Source organism: Danio rerio, chromosome 25 (genome assembly GCF_052040795.2).
Source record: "Danio rerio strain M-AB ecotype USA chromosome 25, GRCz13ab, whole genome shotgun sequence".
NCBI lineage: Eukaryota > Metazoa > Chordata > Actinopteri > Cypriniformes > Danionidae > Danio > Danio rerio.
In genome coordinates this window covers 9,862,610-9,882,671 of record NC_141045.1, presented here as the reverse complement: position 1 = coordinate 9,882,671, position 20,062 = coordinate 9,862,610, and the positions used below count along the sequence as shown (strand labels likewise).

At 36.8% G+C, this 20,062-nt stretch overlaps 1 protein-coding gene across 3 annotated transcripts in view; it reads left to right on the top strand.

Moving 5' to 3' along the window:
• Positions 1–20,062, top strand: part of furinb (furin (paired basic amino acid cleaving enzyme) b) — a 161,119-nt gene that overhangs the window by 111,066 nt on the left and 29,991 nt on the right. For all 3 annotated transcript variants that reach the window (XM_087310973.2, XM_087310974.1, NM_001045109.3), the window contains 3 exon segments: positions 285–373; positions 2,596–2,768; positions 14,741–14,953. In XM_087310973.2, the coding sequence (XP_087167099.1) occupies positions 285–373; positions 2,596–2,768; positions 14,741–14,953 (475 nt within the window).

Here is a 20,062-nt window from a genome sequence, read left to right as displayed (position 1 = left end):
ACCCCAGCTCTGAGCCTCGGAGATTTGTCTGCAGGAGCGATCAGCCACACAAGTGACAACCATAATCAGCCATTTATTTATTTATCCTTGTCTCCTGCTAGGACGTAATTAGATTTTAATTAAAGAATAAAGATAATGCGTCTGTATTTGGGTGCCCGAGAGCGACCTCTCTATTGAAGAGACAGAATTTGCCTGTACAATAGTGGACTGCATTAGAATTCGGTTGAACTGAATGTGAACCGGAGGTGTCACTTTTGCAAACTCTTCCTTCTTTATCTTTCCAGACATGGCACACGTTGTGCCGGCGAGGTGGCAGCAGCAGCGAACAATGGCGTCTGCGGAGTGGGTGTGGCTTACAATGCCAAAATTGGAGGTGAGTGATTGGCAAATTTGCATATGCAAATCGGATCCATCAAGACAGTCAGGCATTGAAGCTTTTTAAGAAGCTCTCATTTCCTAGTCTTTGTGCACGTGTCGTCACGCTGCTCCGGACTAATCTAAAACACTTTATCTTTCAATTATAAAACGCATCCATTAAGGTGAATATCTGGGTTATTCCAGTCACATTGAGCGCATTCAAGGCCAGACATTGCTGCAGGCGAGCGCAAATTCCACATCTTTTACTTACTAGTCTTTGTAGGAAAATATTTCTACATCTAGATGCGAGTGATTAAGGCAGAGGCCGTTGCCTGAGCCTGCATGTGATTTCTGTGTTTTTCTGTGTCTTCATTATGAGGATAAATCTGCCTCTGTGTGTGTGTGTGTGTGTGTGTGTGTGTGTGTGTGTGTGTGTGTGTGTGTGTGTGTGTGTGTGTGTGTGTGTGTGTGTGTGTGTGTGTGTGTGTATAGACAGCAGATGTTGTTGATCTAATTGGCCGCTGGGTCGTGTGTGTGTGGGTGCATGAAGTGTCTGAATCCTGTTGCTCGGATTATTATTAATCAAACAAACGGCCACAGAATCACTCTTTTTTAATTAGATTTTTCTTCCCCTTCTTACGCCGCGTTCTAGTCGGACACTAAACAAGCAATTCATCTCCGACTAAAGAAGTTAGACTTTGAAAATAACATTTACACATTAAAAAGTTTGTGTTAGGTTGGGAAATATTTTCCCTTTTAAAGTTGCAGTGGCTTTATAAAAGCGAAATTATTATGCGTTTTAGCTGTAATAGCACACGTAATACTTTATTATTCTTACATTCTATCTCTATTCTCTAGTTAACTATATACTAAAGCTAGTTATAAATATAAACATCTATAATTATTTGATCGAGGTATTTTTTGCCCAATTTTATTATGGAAAAAAGAAAAAAAGAAAGAGGCTGCTAACGGGAGGGAGCTTCGGGCTCGAGGATCTCATGAGCTCAGGGATCTTTCCCGGGACAGCATGCCAAACTAGCTTATTACCAATCATCAGCTAAGTGTGAACTCTTAAAATGCCAGTTAAAATGTATTATTTTTTATTTCTTATATTTAGTTTTTAGTTATGATACTCCTAAAATCATTCCACATTAATCCGCAGAATTTTTACAAAATAGAAATAGAAATAGAAATTTATAGAAATAGCCAAAAATGTCCGCAGAATCTGTCTGGCCCACCTGATGAGTAAATGTCAGTACTTTACGTCAGTATGATGTTGGTTGACTCGACACAACCTAAAATCAACAAAATATCAATGTCGTTATTGGACGCCATGATAACATTGTCTTTAGACACTGGCAACCTACATCTTATATTTAAAACCTAATATTTAAATCTTATGATGTTGTGTCTGCTGGGATGATTCTGAAAAAAAGTAGTATGCGGATTTGCTGCTTATTATTTAAAGCTACCATTTTATTCATCACAGTAATTTGATCGAAAGTGACAATAAAGACATGTTTTTATGTCAAACAATTCTGAAAAGAAAAAGAATCAGAGATTCGAAAATAACATTTTGGTCACACTTTACAATAAGGTTCATTACTTAATGATAATTAATGCATTTACTAACATGAACAAACAATGAACAGCACATTTACTACTGCATTTGTTCATGTTAGTTAACGTTAGTTAATGAAAATACAGTAGTTCATTGTTAGTTCATGTTAACTCATGGTGCATTAACTAATGTTAACAAGCATGCACTCGAATGTTAATAATGCATTAGTAAATGTTCAATTATGATTAATAAATGCTGTACATGTGTTGTTCATGATTAGTTCATGTTAGTAAATGCATTAACTAATGAACCTTATTGTAAAGTGTTACCAAAATTTTAATATTAATAATGTGTGATCAATTAAATGCTGTCTCTGCTGTCACATTTGGACATCCTTTGCATACGGGAATCAAAAACCTCAGTTAAGCCTCATTGATCAAACTCCTTCTAATAGTTTTATATTTAACATCAGATATAGTCTGCTCAGCTTTGGTTTTGTCTTCAGTTCGAGTAGAGCAATTTGTGCTGCACACTTGTGCACCTTCTTCATTTCGTTTTCATTTTCTCTTGAAAATGTCCATCAGTTTACAGACAGCACATTTCTGCAAAACCCATTTTTCCTGTCTCTCTGGTATCTTCATTGACTCGCTTTCTGTCTGTCTCTGCTCTGCATGCAGGTGTGCGCATGTTGGATGGAGAGGTAACAGATGTTGTGGAGGCTCAGTCTCTAAGCTTGAACTCCCAGCACATCCACATTTACAGCGCCAGCTGGGGCCCAGAGGATGATGGGAAGACAGTGGACGGCCCTGCCAAACTGGCCAAAGAAGCTTTCCTGCAGGGAGTCACAGAGGTCAGTGCAGACTTGAAAAGATTTTGCAGTTGGAGGTCTTCAGGTCATGATTCTGTTACTTGCTGGTAAGCGATTCGGCCGCAGGATAAATGCATAACTGGTCATAGCCTTAAAAATCTGATTACAATCTATATGTACTGCCAGTACAGGGTGAGGGTTGTTCCATTTCGATGCACTACTTCTCATTGTTTTTTTTATGTAAACACACGCTTAATAGACATGATCGTTACACTTGTGTCTTTTGAAGCGACTCTTGCTGTTTCTCTATATTTCGTGTCCTCGTGTTCTCGTGTAACGTCATCATCAACCACCAATGTTCAGACCTCAAGAACAGAGTACTTGATATCTGGATATTGAGGATGCATCAAATGCAGACTTGAATGCAGTACTCGCTCTAGAACTCCCAGAAGTCATTGCAGCTAAATAAAGGAGGTTGGAAAGGGTGCATTTTATATACCAAATTATTTTTAAAGTTCAGAATTATAATTTATCTCAAGAAATTCCCCTTAATGAGGCAATGAAAGTATTTCTTTCACCAGAAAATCTTTAAAAAAAATTAAAGTTCATTTATTTATAGAGCACATTAACACTAACAGCCACTAAGTAAGATAAAAAGATAAAAATAAGCCAAAAGAAACAACTCATTGTTCAAATAAATGTAAAAATAAAGCAGTAGAAAGGACTTTTAAATAATATTAAAAAGCCAGGCTAAATAGGTTGATTTTTAGAAGTAATTTAAAAATAGATAGTGAAGCTCGTTTATTTGCTGGAATTCATATTAAAATGTTTTATTTGTATTGTGCAAAGTATCTATGTAAGGCTTGTATGGCCCGTTAACATGTGAGAAAGTTATGTGACCATTAGAAAGAACGCAGCAGGTGATCGGGCCGGACACTTCGGGGCTCAAAGTTGCTGCAGCCATGATGACCTGCACATAGCGTGAGCACTTATTTATTTATTTATTGCAATAACAACAAAAGATTTTTACAGTGGAAATAAAAGAGAATACAGTCTCTACAAACTGTAATTCATTTTTAAACAATAGGGGAATTATGAATTAAATTTAAGTAGCCTTAAACACAAATAAGGGGGATACTAGAGGACACATAAAAAGGAATAAATATCCACGAATAGGGTTATGTTGGATAATGAAAGCATTTTTAAAAATGCACTTTAATCCAAAAGGACCCAAATAAGTGAGCTACACTCTAATTAGAAATTTCCCAGAAAGAGCAGGTACATCATGACTATGTTTACATGGACACCGTTAATTTGATTGTAACGCGATTAAGACATTACTCTGATTAAGAGTCTACCAAAACAGATATTTTTGATTAATCAGATTAAGGTCATAATCGAACTAAAAGAGAAATCAAATTAAGACATGAGTATGCTGATTTTAGTCGCATTATTGAAGTGCATGAAGACATATGAACACCACAATCGAACTATTACCGTCATGTAGGGCTTTTCGCCGTGTTTTGCGTGAGGATAGTCCACACAGACACACATTGTTTGACATGCTGTTTGACACTCTCTGCACCTACCGAGTCAGTGCAGACCAGACACCTGCATCGTGAAATGCGGATGTTTTTATTTCTTCCATTCAGCATGCGATATAAACTTCCATTAAAACAACACTCTTCCAGCAGTTCATACTTGCATCCAATATCTCTTTTGTCACGGGGGGCATGCCCGCATAAAGTGAAAGTGCCAAACCGCAATCAAAGTCCACAAATTAATAATGAGACATCCGAAATTGCATGAAACTCTGGAGGAAATGTGGATAGCGCGTTGACGCAATGATATTAATCTAATTATGTGTTTTAACATGTAAAACGGGATCATGAAAGAAACATTTAAAATGCAGCTCATGTAAACGCCTTCATCTTATTATTGTCTTAATTAGATTAAGGCAAATAATTCGATAAGTGATGTCCATGTAAACAAAGTCAGTGTCACTTCTAAAAATTCTGCATAAACGGCTTGATAGGAAATTTAAGTCATAAATGTCTTTTCAGAATGAGAAGGTTCTATCTGCATTTACCGTGTTTTTTTTTTTTTTTTTTACTCCAATTTGCAAATGTAAGAGAATTTTAATAATTTACATTTAAAGTACATTTAAGGTCTCTGTCATGTTATTGTATGAAAGAGAACTGCTACACACATATTGTTTGCTATATTAAATGCAAAAACTTTGAAGGTCAATATCTCAAAATCATTCAGAACGCAGATAGAATCTTATAATTCCAAGGGGGCGATATATAAGTACACCCCTCACAAATCTCTCTTTTAAATTCATATTTTTAATAGGAAGCTGTACAATATTATATTTGTGCATATACATTAGCTTAGACAGTACTGAAGCCAAATCTGGAGCTTATCTAACAAAATAACTTACAATAACGGTCCAAAAACTAGTACACCCACATTTATGTGTTATATGAGCAATATCACACGAGTAGCAGTGCGATATGGCTGAATATCGGCACTGGTGGGAGGCGTGCGTTGACATGAGGCCGCAGGCTGAGTGCCTTAGTGCCCCCACCAGTGCCGATATACAGCCATATCACACTGCTACGAGTGTGATATTGCGTTTATACAACAGTTTGACAGCATAATTGTGTATATAAAAACAAAATCAAACATGGAGAGTCTTAAAAACCCTTTTGTATGACGAACTACTTTCTTCCGCATAGGATTCAAATCATAAGCTGACAGTTAAACAGCTGAGCAAGCTTCTTTTAAAGATTCTAACGACACTTTAGATTTGTAGTGTCTGCTTGTTGCTGGCTGTATGTGGGCGGAGTAATACACAAAGGGTAAAGAGGCTGTATTACTTGAATATATCACGGCTATCAGCCAATCAGATTCGATAAACAGACAGAACTTTTGGATAAAGAAAAATATTACATACAAATTTAAAAAGAAGGTGAAAAAATGTAAAAATTTAGTTCAAATTTTATAGGTTGAGATTTTTTTGTTTTTAAATTTAATTGTATTATCTTCCAATTTCTAAATATGTTTGGTGACTAAAATATTATTTTAATAAATATATCTGTTTAGTAAATCTGTTTTGTTTAAATGCACCAAAATACACCGCTTGTATTCACTGAGAAATGGATACAAATATTCATTTTTAAAATGGGGTGTTACATGAGCACTGCAATGAAAACTAATTAATAGCCCCTGATTAAGTTTACTTCCTGCTCAACATGTTTACATATCAAATGCATCAGTGCATAATACAAAATAAATACTGACGTGCATGCATTTCTTATCATTTCCATCCAAGTCATCTCAAGTGTCTCACAGGAAACGGATCGCACTGCTGCTCATTTCTCATAAATTAAAACTTTCCTCAACTTTGTCGACCTACAAATCGCTCATGTCACTGGAAATCAGCGAGTCTCATTGAAAAATGAATGACTTCCAGTGGCGGTGTCACCTCCAGTCAGTGTCAGTGTGAATGCTCACGTCAGGTCATACGAGCAGATCTTAGATCAGCTAAATGTGTCACAGCAGCCGTCAGCTTCCATCAGCACCTCCAGCAGAGGAACCGGCCCGGACGGGGGGAGCTGTTGAAGATGTCATCGCCTGTTTAAACACATTTATGGAGAGAGAATTGAGGAGGGAGTGCACTTTGACAAACACTCCATTACAGAGAATAGCAGATTTGGGGAGACTTCTGTGAGCTTGGCGGGAGATGAGCTTTTGTTTTCTGTTTTCCTTTTTGATATGTTAATTCTTTCTCGCGTGCCACACATACTTTTATCCCTTGCGAGTTTATACCTTGATAGAGTTTCAGTATACACGCATCGCACTATGAATATGAAAATCAGTTTGTTTGTTAACTTTTGATTTGAAAATTAGGCTGCCTTTTTTCTTTCACCCGGCCTTTTTTAGCTTTTTTTGCGACGTTTTCTAAGACAAAAATTAACTAAGTTTGCTAATATCTTTCAAAAGTTTGGGGAAATTTTCAAATGTTTTCGAAAGAAGTTTTTTTAATGAGGCTGCATTTATTTGTTTAATTCAAGTATCATTGATAAATGGTCTCTAAATAAAAGTATTTTTTTTTTAACAATTATTTGATTTATTTACACAAATATAAATGAGAATTGAACTTTTTTTTTTTACATGTTTGACACTTAAAAGCCTTAAACACAACACCATTTGCAAGATAATTGTGGTGAGTATTTTGAGGTCGTAAAAAACGTGTCCTTACTTAAAAATGGCAGTTTTTAGATATATATAAGATTTCAATTTATTTTGAAAGCCTGTTAAATATGCCTGGACAATATTGGAAAAATATGCAATATTTTATTTTCTGCAATATATATTGAGATATAAGTACAATTTCACCAGAGGACTTGAATATCTCTAACTGGACAGATTTTTTTTTTATCGATTGGGATGGGTCTTTTGGGCAGTGCATCTGCATAAATTATAATAAGCAATCTACAACCATAGATAAATGCAATAAATAAACATACTAATGAAATAAACATAGTTTTTTGTTTTCCGAGGTGTCTAATGCTGCGTTCACACCAGACGCGGATAAAGCCTCAATCATGATTTACAAGTCAAAGGAAAGACATAAATAGACATCCTGCGGCACGATTTGCACAAATGACATGATTGATGCGAATAAAGCAGCGCGAGTTAAATGTTTTTACTGTTGACGCTCAAATCGCACGGATCACTCAAGTTGGAAAATCTGAACTTCAGCAGACATTCGCGCCACGTTAAACAATCAGAAGCTTGCTCTTTTAGGGGCATGATTATGACCGAGTGCCTGTTGTTTAAAACTAGGCTGGCCTTCCATCTTCCAGTAACAGTTTCTGGAGGAGTTGATGAACTCACAGACCTTGGTGCACCTCTGAAAGCCTCTAGTGGACTCAGACACGGTGCCGAATGAATATTCACTGTTTTTCAGCCTTTCTAAAGCACATTAACACAGCTATGCTCTTAATAAAATCCCTACCAACCATTTAGCAATGAAACTAGAGTCACCGGGCAGACAGAAGCCCCGCCCATGACGTGAATCCGCGTCTATTGTGAAGTGAATTAGACGCGCAAGAGAAGCAAGTTAACTTAAAATATTCACGCATCTAATATTCGGTATTCAGGTGTACAGTAATTGAATAACCAATTGTAAAATAATACTATAAATAGTTTGTTTTATAAATAGTTCAATCAAATGAATAGTTATTAATGATAAAATCTGTACGATTTCTTAGGCCTGAAAGCTTTTCAAATTCTCATACAATCTGCAACTGATAGACACTGGACAACATAGTTGAGGATCCACGTGCAGTTTATTAAGAATTGTCAGGCAGGCAATGTTTAACAGGTACAAACAGGAGCATAAGGGTAATCCAGAAGCATAGTCGAGGTCACAGGCAAATTGGTCGGTACAGGTGGCAAACATCTTAAACAAGGGAACAAGGCATACCTGTAGGTCAAACACAGAAAGGCTAAACCAGGAGAATGCTTCATAATGTTATAGGTGAACAACAATACTCAGCAATGTGTGTGAGAATGTGAGCAGTATATATAGTCTGTGTAATCAGTCTTTAATGAGCTTCCAGCTGTGTGTGTGCAATCATCTGTAATCCAGAACAGGTGTGTGTGAGGTGGATAACGGGAGTTGTAGCTTATATCAATAGCAGACTTTTAGTTCTGTTGATAATGAATGTTCTCCAGCAATATATAATGGTTAGACTGTCACTGGTGAATGTGACAGTCACAGGCCTCAAAACCCCATGCAATACACCAAATATAGGATGTTGGCTGAAAGAAATGGTTACAAACATGACAATGGAAAAGATAACCTATATATTAAGAGACAAATACAAGTTTTTGAGGGAGTTTGGAGACTGTTCAAAGGCTTCCTAAAATATGGAGGAGTTAAATATGTGTTGATTGATGAAGAAGAAGAGAGATCATATTGATTGTTTTTATTGTTGTTTTTACTTCTGTATTATTTGAGTGTAAAGTTAAAATGCTATAAAAATATTTTGTTTTTAAAATCCATGCAAATGATAACTCATAATCCAAACTCATCCTTGCATATCCTGCAGTGTGACTACTGGGAATGATCACATTTCGATATCCATGCTGAAACATAACATTGTACAGTCCTACCAATAGCACATTCTGGCCTGTTTTGATGTAAAAGCTCTTCCTGGTCTAAACACGCCAGAATGCATTATTAGGCTTTCAGAAAGACACATTTTTCGAGAGGCCAGACTTTTAAAAGGCTGTTTATGTACAGTTGTGGATATAAACAAACCTGTAAACTTCAGCGGGTATGTCATCACGCACCATTTGTGCCAGAGATATGAATGATGCCTCAAATCATGCAGCTTATTGAGGAGAGGCTATTACTGAGCGATATTACTTTTCTGAGCAACCAGACTTGCAATTTTTGCCTGGGGATGATAAAATAAGTTTTTTTTTTTTTTTTAACTCAGTTGAAAGAGAGCCAAATAGAAAATCTATTCATGTCGACACCTCTTGTTTGTTTATTTCAATACTCTTTTATCAACCTTGTTTTATCAAGTGTTTTAAACCATATGCTCACAATTCTTCTGCTTATAAGCAATCCCAGCATTATGGATGAGACATTTGCCGTAAAATCCCAAAGCATAAATTAACATAGAAATATATGTTCAGATTTGTTTATATTTTCCAAAACAACTAACCACAGAGTTGTGTGGTCAGAAAAATGTCAATCTGTAAACATTTTTTTAGATTTGAAATGAGGAAAATAAGCATGCATTAGCGAGTTTGCTTTATACTTTGTAGAAATTTTGTGAATTAAACTGCACAACCCAAAAGAAACAATACTTATGAAAAGGATAAGAGATGGTTCTCTATAGCAGGGGGGGTTAGGGGTGTGGTTCTATGTAGATTGCTAGGTGACTATCAACGTTTTCTCAAAGGATGACAAGCTGACAAAACATTGCTGTAACTCTGGTACAAGTTTTATTTGTGAAGAAAATTGAAAAACCACTGCAGTGTTTGGGTGTTCTGTGTTTGTCTGAAGTAAATAGTCTTCCAAAATGTGTGTATTACATGGAAAGTATTAAGCCGCTTGGTCAGTTCTTGTCAAGTGGAAAAACGATGTTTTCAAATTGGTACACCTGATGGCACGAGCGCTTATGCATGTCCCTCCTAATATGTGTGCACAAGCGCCGCGCCTCCATTGGAAAAAACAAACTTACATGCAGAATAAACGTGATATTTGAATGGCCCCTTAGGTCGCCATCTATTGCGATCTCCAGCAGTTGATCTTCTTCGTTCACAGACATGCTGGATTCAGCATGACAAATGGGTTGATCCATTCCTTGGCAGTTCGTGGGTCCTTCACTGGGCCTTCTCCCCTACGCAAAGAAACTTTCAATAGATGTCTGTTTCTTACTCATTTTGTTGCTTGTAGGTTACATTTTGACGCTCAAGTTAACAAGATATAGTCAGGAGAAAATAAATAAAAGATTTTTTTAACTAAAAGATCAATCAGACTCAGATAATAAATAAAACAGAAAAAATGTATGATTTTTTTGTGCGGTCCGGTACCAACCCATCCACGGATTGGTACCTGGACTGTATTTTATTTTAAATTGTTACGTTTATAAGGAAAAAGCTTTTTTATGGATGTGACACCTCTCCGTTATGGATGTGACAGATGTGAAATTTAGTAAATTAAATATAACTGTTTGTAAACAATGACAGAGACATTTTTGAGTATTTATTCAGTGATATAAAATACAAACCTACTCAAGAAACCTTAAAAAGTGTTCACTATTGTGGTGAAAACTTAATTTTTACTTGGCAAAGTTGACATTTGTATGGAATTGCTCTTATATGTATCATCATGACAGCATCAATGTAAATTCAACAAAGTGTGTTGACATTCTGACAGCCTTTTAGGAAGCTTGCGTTGTCTTCAGAGTAATTTAGCAAAATATCCGTAATGGAATTAAATCCAGACCACCTGCTTTTGCCTCATGCTGAACAAATGATGAGATTTGTCACAGCCAGAAAGAGAGCATGTCGTGTTTTACAGGCGAAAGATCTAACCTTTTTAGGACGAATACCTGTCGCGATATCCGCTTCTGTTTCATCCCGAACGTGTCCTTGGTAATCACAGACAAGCTTTTATCAGAGAGCTACAAAAAGATTTAATCTTTCGGCTCGTCTGCGTGAATAATGGCACTTTTGCTGCAGCCGCAGGAGGAGTTTGACTGCTGTTAATTTGGTGGGATTTAAAACTGATTTCTCCCTCTAGTAATTTACTCAAATTACGCCCCACATAAACATCTGCCTCAGCGGTGCGACTCTTGCTTCTTGTATCAGTTGAAGCACGTCAGTTGTTTTAATCCCCAATTTTGCCTTTTCTACTATCGCGCCTCTGAATATATTTTTGAAGCAGATTGCAGCATCACAAACAAACAAACAAACAAATCTTTTATGGCCACAATAATCCAGAGTCAGTCAGCTGTGAATATTACCCATATGGACCGGAGAAGATGGAACAGAGACTTTAATCAAATTCTGCCGGCTTGCTTGACTGGAAAGGAGACTAATATATGAGAAAAGAAGAGTGGCGCTTTGTCAGCTGTCCAGCCAATATTGCGAAGGCATTAAATACAGCAGATTTCATGGGTCACAGTATTGGTTTTAAATTAATCATGACAGCCCTAATTGGCTTGTTCAATTGGATTTTTGTGGGCTATTGTAATAGAGACGAGGCTTGCGCACAGACATTAATAGGCACTGCGCAGATGTTTGATTCATAAATACGTTTGTCTCACATAGCCAGACATTTGATTTGCATAAAGACTCTCAGCATCCTATTTGAGCCAAGAATCGCCTACTTATATGTTGTAAAGATCTGACGCCGCAGACCTCGCAAGTCCTGTGATTACTTCTAACTCAGAATGTTTCAATCAGCCCGGTAAGTTGTAAACAAGTAGTAAAAACCTGTGCATTGAGCATTAAAAGGCCGGCCTTTTATAGTGGAACTGCTGATTTTTAATTAGCAATTATATGAACAGACTGTAGGATGAAACTATGAATACATTTAGATAGACTATTATTCAACAAGAACACAGTAATTTGATTAAAAGTGACATTGAAGACATTTATAATGTTATTTTGGAAGGCATAGTTTTTCCAACATTTCACAATATTAAGGTTATAGTTTATCAATGCAATAATTGGATTCTTGATGAGCATACAAGTCTTTAAAACACAAACGCAGCAAATCTTAAAGGTGCTGTATAAACGTTTTTGGCTTTTCTAAAGCATATAAATACCATAATATGTTTGCAGATATTTAAGAAAAATGCCAAGTGAAGATTCTTGTTTATCTGAAAAACAATGCTGAGATATTCTGCTTTGGAAATGTGCGCTACATTCCAGAACGTCTGTCTTTGTTTTGGTCCCTTTAAACCCGCCCAATACCAGTTTAGCCAATTATGTTTCAGCACTCCAGATTGCCTTTGTGGAAAACAGCATATTTCAATCATTCAGTCGGAAAGGCTCGCAAAGTATGCGTCCGTGACTGAAATGCGACCTCTGGTGGACAGTAGCAGACTCCGCAATAAGACGCAGATTCGGAGTTCCACATGAGTTGGTTATTACAGTTTTTCTCAGTCGCTTTGGTGCATTTCTCACTACACTATTTACATTTGCACAACAGTTATTGCATTTCTCAAAACAATAAGTCATTTGGGCACATCCTAGTAGCAGTTTCTCATTCTTTTCAACAAATTGTGAATGCTTTTGGACAAGCATCAATTGCTTTCATACAACTCTCTGCTATTTATTACATTATAATTAGCTTTTGTCATGTCAGTCAAAATGAACTAAACTTGTAAATGCTGAATAGTCATTCCATATAAAACTAATAATCCTCATTTCATTACTTGAGTCATTACATTAAAAAAATGGTGAACTAGCTGTCAAAATCTGTCAAACAAATTTTATAAAACAAATTTAAATCGTTATTTTCCTGAAAATGTCTTTAAAATTAAACAATTTGATGAATGATTTACAGACCTGTGTATGTTATAGGCTCAGTTCCAATATGTACTGCAGTATTGTGTACAGTTGTGCACAGCTCTACCTAAAGGGAGTTTATGTTTGTTGTAAATAAGGGTGTGTTTATTCTTTTGCACAATGCCGTGAGTAAATTAGGATTGCAAAGAGCAAATGCAGTAAAAATGTGAAACACACATATTTAGTGTTTTGTACTCAGATAACTCACTCAATGCAGTGATGTCTCACTTTACTGTAGTTTTCAGTTGGCTGTGCAAATAGTATATAGTTCTATCTCAAGCATTTTCAGGAAGTGTCACCAAAATCTGACTTTTTTTGCATTGAAAAAATGTAGAGTAAACTGTCATAATGAAAACATGACTAAGCCATTTGACTATCTTGTTCATAAACAATGGTGTCAGGACTTTTCATTTTGACGATACTGACAGTTTGATTGACATGAATACTTGCTTTTGAGGAATGAACTATCCATTTTGAGCATGTGACGCGCTTTTGCAGGTAATCAGCTAGGTTTTGCAGTTTGCACTAATTGTTTTGAGAAATGCATTAACTGTTGTTCAAATGTAAATAGTGTAGTGAGAAATGCACCAAAGCGACTGAGAAAAACTGTAATTAGAATATATTATGAACGTAAACATTAGGTGAGCAGGTTAGATTGTAACCCAGTGTCCTAACAACACACTACGTGATGAGATTTGCAGTGATAAACAATTTGACAGAAATTTAAATACAGCCATTCAGAAGCACAGAATGTGTGCACTCAATGCACTCCAACTAAAATGGTAAGGTTTATAATCTAAATAATACATAATACATTGCTTTAACATTATTAAATGCACATGCTGAATCCCTGATGTGTGTTGGCTTGACCTCAGTCACAGTTCTAAAGTTCAATTTTAAATGGTTTATTATTATTTTCAATAATAATTATCTGAGGTGAACTATCTGCTGCTGCTTTCAGTTGTATGGTTATAAATGACATGTAAAATCGCATTTAAACTCACATTATTAGCATTTAGCACTGAATAAAGCACATGAGATGTATCTGAGGTGATCATTATCATGGTTTTCTGTTGTTCATCTGAAATAAATAGAAGCCATTTCTATGATATATCAACTCAAGGGGTTGATTACAACAAAAACTCTTTTAAATATGGGAAATATTCCTTCTATTGTGTGCCGTTGCTTTTATTTAGGTCACGGTTTAAATCAGCATTTAGGTTCGACAGTCAGGCACACTGCTGTTGGTGTTGTCAATCTGGCTACCTGTGCTTTTGTGTGTTTTTAACTAGGCGTGAAATGCCTAGTCCAACCACTGGGTGTCAAACTGACATACTGCACCTTTAACATTTTTGCCTCATGTGTCATGTCCACTGACCAATGGCTGAATATCTGAATCATAAGGCATGCAAGATGGGAAACGCTCAGGGATTTTTAAGTCATTTCAATGGTTGAATTCTATGCAAAATATTGCCATGAGATGTGTGTTGTTCTGTTTAGCGGTCCATCTGGAAACAAAGCTGTGGTGATTACAACTTTGACAATGAGCACTCATCAGGATTAACAAAACATTGGATTTGCAAAAGAGTGTGAAGTTCACAGATTAGACTCTTCACCACTCAAGACATTGTAAAATGGATTATTTCTGTATCACTTGCTGGTCTGTTATTGTACATTTCACATCCCAGTTTCAGCTCTGGAGGACCAAAACTGGTCTAATTTTGAGTTAGGTTTTAGCAGCAGTAAGTTTTTATAAACAGAGTTGGCAACCCTGGCTTGTCATTAGCCAATGAAAGCTACAATGAGACCGTCTGCTGTCAATCTACAAAAGACTACTAACTCTTCTATTAATGAAGCATACATTAGCCGTAGTAAATGACCAGTGATGTGCTCATGTGTTCTAGGGTCGATCTGGGCTTGGATCCATCTTCGTTTGGGCATCGGGTAATGGAGGGCGAGAGCGGGACAGCTGCAACTGTGATGGATACACCAACAGCATCTACACGCTCTCCATCAGCAGCACCACACAGTACGGCAGCGTGCCATGGTACAGCGAGGCCTGTTCCTCCACTCTCGCCACCACCTACAGCAGCGGAAACCTCAACGAGAAACAGATCGTATGTATTTCACACACATTTAGATGTGCATTTATGTAGACATATGATCATGACTCATGCAGTTTCATGAAGCAACATAAACTTTAATGACCCTACAAGTTTCTTAGCATGTCATTACTTAAAATAGAGTAATTCACATTTCAGCATTTGCACCTTGAAGCAGGGGTGTCCAAAGTCGATCCTGGAGGACCGGTGTCCTGCTGACTTTAGCTCCAAAACACCTGCCTGGAGATCTTCTAGTATACCTAGTGAGAGCTTGCTTAGCTGGTTCAGGTGTGTTTGATTAGGGATGGAACTAAACTCTCCATGACACCGGCCCTCCAGGATGACACCCCTGCCTTTTAGGGACAGTTCACCCAAAAATGAACGTTTACGCACTAACCTCAAGCGTTTCCATTCCTTTATGTGTTTCTTTTTTCTGTTTAACACAAAAGAAGACATATTGAAATGAACTGATGTTTGCATTTATTAAATTACATTAATTATAAATTAAAATTAAATGTGTAATTATCGACTTCCATTCATTTCATTTATTCATTTTCTTTTTGGCTTAGTCCCTTTATTATTGACTACCAAGCTAGGAAAAACTAATACTATGGATACCTATTTCTGTTTTAGAATATTGCTTTAAAATTGCTTAATGAAAACTCTACGATGCACAAACCCTTTGAGATTGTTCATAGTTGGCGCAATAGCCTAATGGTTAGCATGCCAACATATAGTGCAGTAGCACGTCAGGGCGTCCCGAGTTTGAATCTCGGCTCAAAGACATTTCCCAATCCTACCCCTCTCTCTCTCTCTCTCTCTCTCTCTCTCTCACTTCGCTTCCTGTCTCATTACTGTCCTATCTAATTAAAAGGCCAAAAATAAATCTCAAAAAAGAAATTGTGCATAAAAACTTATTTGCACAACTGTGTGGGATAAACTTTTTTATCTGATAAGATAAAATGTGAATAAACTACGATGGAACCACGTTTACTTAATAAATTCCAGTGCGGGCATCAAAAAAAAAAAACAAACATGTGATTTTAACAGATTTTGTGATAATAGAGCCCGATGGCATGACAATAATGGACAAACCAGTGGAGCGACCACTAGGGGCGTCGAAGGGGATAAGGGGCTGAGCCCCAAAGAAGTAAAATACCCACTCTTTCAAAAAGTGATCTACTCTAATCTTAATAAGATTATAAATGGTTTAATAATAAATGAAGAGATTTGAGTAGCAGTCTTTTAACAATAAATTTTGAAGCTTTGTGACTTGTAACACCAAAAAGGAAAAAAACATTGATAAATTAACCAACTTCTCATTTACTAGTCTGTTATGAGTCATATCATACCCCTTGAGCCTCCTATCTCCTCCTGATTTGCAATTTCTGAAAATGTAGTTTTCTGCATGTCTTCAAATGTGAAAATATGATTTATTTTATAGTGTGAGTTGTTATCCAATGTGATACAAAGCTACAAACATGTTCATTTGGACAGTGATTAACTAAGGTGTAGTGTTGTCAAGATACTGGAATTTATAAATTCAATACCTTGGAAAATATTTCTATTCAATAGGCTTCTCTTTTTGATGTATGTAATAACAATTGTATCAATATATAAATAGTACAAAAAATAAACATCTTAATGCTAGAATTATGTTTACTACAAATTTCTTTAGAGGGAGATTTTTTTTTTTCAGTTTTCCTCAAAATAGGTTGATGTGGTCAGTGTAGCACTTTAACCTACGTGTAGGTTTTATTAAGGATTAGCCATGTGAATAAAGGCTTTTTAAAATTTTCACATTTTTCGAGTGCCTTGAACAGATTTTTGTTGTTTGTTGTTTTTGTTTTGGTCGTTTTTAAATCTCTCAGCCAAAGTCCATCATCAAATTGGTTCAGTGTTATTACCTCCAGAACTGTCTTGAGCATCTGCACTCAAAAGAGCATCTTACTCCTCCAAAAGCCACTGTGTGTTCTGCGCTTCTCCACTTTGATTTCTGAGGCACAAATAATTCATTATATAGGAATCAAGGCCCAAGGTGGCTTCTCCTAACCAGCAAATTCCACTTTTTCTTTTTGATATTTGGTGCCAGTTTATCAGCCAGTTATGATTTTGTTCTCTTTGAGTTATTAAATGGAAACAGTGCTGTCGGGGCCATTCGCATATCACGTCTAAAAGCATGTGGAAAGCCCAAGGCATATTGCTTTCTTCACCAATTTCAGCAGATTTGCTCTCTTGTGGCATCTGTTATTGCTAGGCAACTATCAACCATTCTCTCAGAGGATGACAAACTGACAAACCATCGCTGCAGCTCTCATTAAAGTTTTATTTATGTAGAAAATTAAAAAGCAATGCAGTGTTTGGGTGCACTGTGTTTGTCTCAGGTAATTAGAAGTAGGAAGCTGATTGGTTAGTTCTTGTCACAGATGTTTTTAGCTAGGTGCACCTAAAAAAAACATACACATAAACATTGCTTCCTATTTGCATTGGATAGATACACATACACATTGCTTCCTATTTGCATTGGATAGATAAACTTGTGCATACAAAAGACGCGATATGTGAGCAGCTCATTATTCGTAATTGATTTATGAAATTTTCCAGTCTAATTTGCTAATCTTTGGATGGAAACAGAGCTACTGGTTACCAGTTACTGCTTTCTTCAAAGTATCTTCTTTAGTGTTCAATAGAAGAAACAAACAATTTTGAAGGGAGATAATGAAAGAATGAATTTTTTGGGTGAACTATCCCTTTAAAGTTCGTATGAACTGGAAGCTGTGACTTTTTGTTGTTGTTTATATTGTGATGCAGTTTCTAGAGAAATGGAATAGTAAATGAGAAACCGTGGGCGTGGCTTGTTTTTTCTACTGCAAGCTAATTGGATGTAGTAGACATTTCATTCAGAAATATTGGGAAATAGGTTTTAGAAGAGATATTACAACCTAACAGGCACGTCCTCCTCACCATTTCTGTGTGTTGTCAAAACTAACAGTTGAAGGGGTGTGGTTAATTATGTTAGCCCCGCCCAATACCTCAGACAGATGTAATCTGAGAATTAAATTGAAAACAAACAGGAAGTGCATTTTCAGATTTCAGTTTTAGCAAAGAGCTCAGAATCACCAAGAGGCGACACTCAGAGTTCCACTGCAACAGCAGCGTCCAGCAACAGCCCCAGATTCCACCCTTTTGGAGTGAAAGCGATCGGCTGTCCATTTAATCCCAGGTTGCAAAGAATTCTGGCCCAGATTTGGCATAAAGCTGGGGCAGCAGGTATTCATCCGGCACTGGCAGACAGCATGTGGACCAAAAATGGCCCAGGCTTATCCGAGATGGCACCGACTTTAAGGCGGCACACAGGACCTATGTCATATTACAAATTTGCTATTTGGCCCAGATGTTAAAAACTTATATGTGGGCCACGTAAATTTGACCTATCCTGACGCACTTCTAAAATACAATTAAATTATTTATAAAGTAAAGAAAAAAATTCTACCAATCAGGTCGATTCGAGAAAAAGCACGCCCATATTCGCAAAAAGTGAAATGCTTCATGAGTTTATCAATTTCATTGCAGTCGTGACGCACCAACATTTCTGGCCCAATTCAGGCCCAGTTATGGGTTATTAACTTGGCTGAGATTTGGCCCAGATATGATCCATGTTTGGTCCTTGTATGGAAGCCAGACGATGGCAAGCAGCTGCTTTGTTTTTTATTTATTTATTTAAAAAGTGCATTAAAGCTGAGACACAACCTGAAAGACAACAATACAACACTTACTATCACAATCATCAGCACTTTTAATAGTTTATTTTACAGACTTATAACATGCTGTAGTTCTATTGGAATTTTTATTCCAAAATAGCTGCTGCGCCATCTAGTGGCTGTTTCCCAAATCGCACTAGAGTGTCGCCTCTTGGTGATTCTTTGCTTTGATGGTTTGATGGTTTTAGATTACAAGTGCAAACCTTTTTTTCCTTAGTGACTAGGGCCAGACGGAATCTGCGGACATTTTTTGAAATTTCTGCGGAGAATTTTGATTAAAATCTGCAGATTTCTGCAGAATTATTTTGGGAGTATCATAACTAAACCCTTATTATGTGAAATAAAAAAATAATATCTTTTTATTTAATGTTTAAAATGCCAATTCAATTAGATCCACTTTATTTGGTAAACAAAGCAAGCGTCTCCTATAATATCTCTACTAAAAGACAGAAAATATTACCGCACAAACTGTATTGCACATGAACATTTTTATATTAGTCAATAATATAGTACTGTAATGAATTTAAAAACTAAATAAATATACATTTACACACATTTACTCAAGTAAATAAATAGAACTAATGATAGGCTTAAAATCTGTGGAAATCTGCCGAAAATCTGCGGAATTCTGAGCGCGCAGATTCCGTGTGAACCTACTAATGACATTCACAGATGAACTGTTCACCACAAAACTAGCAATGTGAGTTAACATATAGATCAATATGGTTAGTTTTGATTTCATTTGTACTTTAACATGGCACAGACAGACATTCATGTCCTCACACATACACACACACACTGGCATTCTCGGTTGTAAGCAGAACTGTAAACGTCAAAGCAAACAGCCTTGCGTGTGCCAAATTTTCCGCATGGTTTAAATAGCCACGTCACGACTGTACAAGAGAGGAGTGAGTGATGGAGTGCCGCCCCATTCAGCGTGCTGTGAAGATGAAGTGTCAGGCGCTGAAATGATTTCCACATCTGCCGCTGTGATTTCCTGTGGGCTATATGAAAAAGAGCTCGGTGAACGTCATGCCCTAAGGAGGCAACAAAAAAAAAAAATCACTTTAGAGTTGCGTCTGAAAACTTCCCCATCACAGGTGCTGCTGCATGCTGTACACATCTGCTTCTCTGTGCTCGGCGTTTCCTCTGAGAGTGCAAATGAGAATAAAAAAGATGGGGAAATTAGACCTAGTGAAAGAGAGCAAAAGACATAGAGACAGCAATTTTTGAATACCAAACATGCTGCATTGCAGATTCTTTAGATGGCATTTTTGCAAGCTTTTCTCTCGTTTCCAGATACATACCTTCATTTTATGTGCTTAAGCTGTATTAGAGAGTGCCTGAATGGGCTTATTCTAAT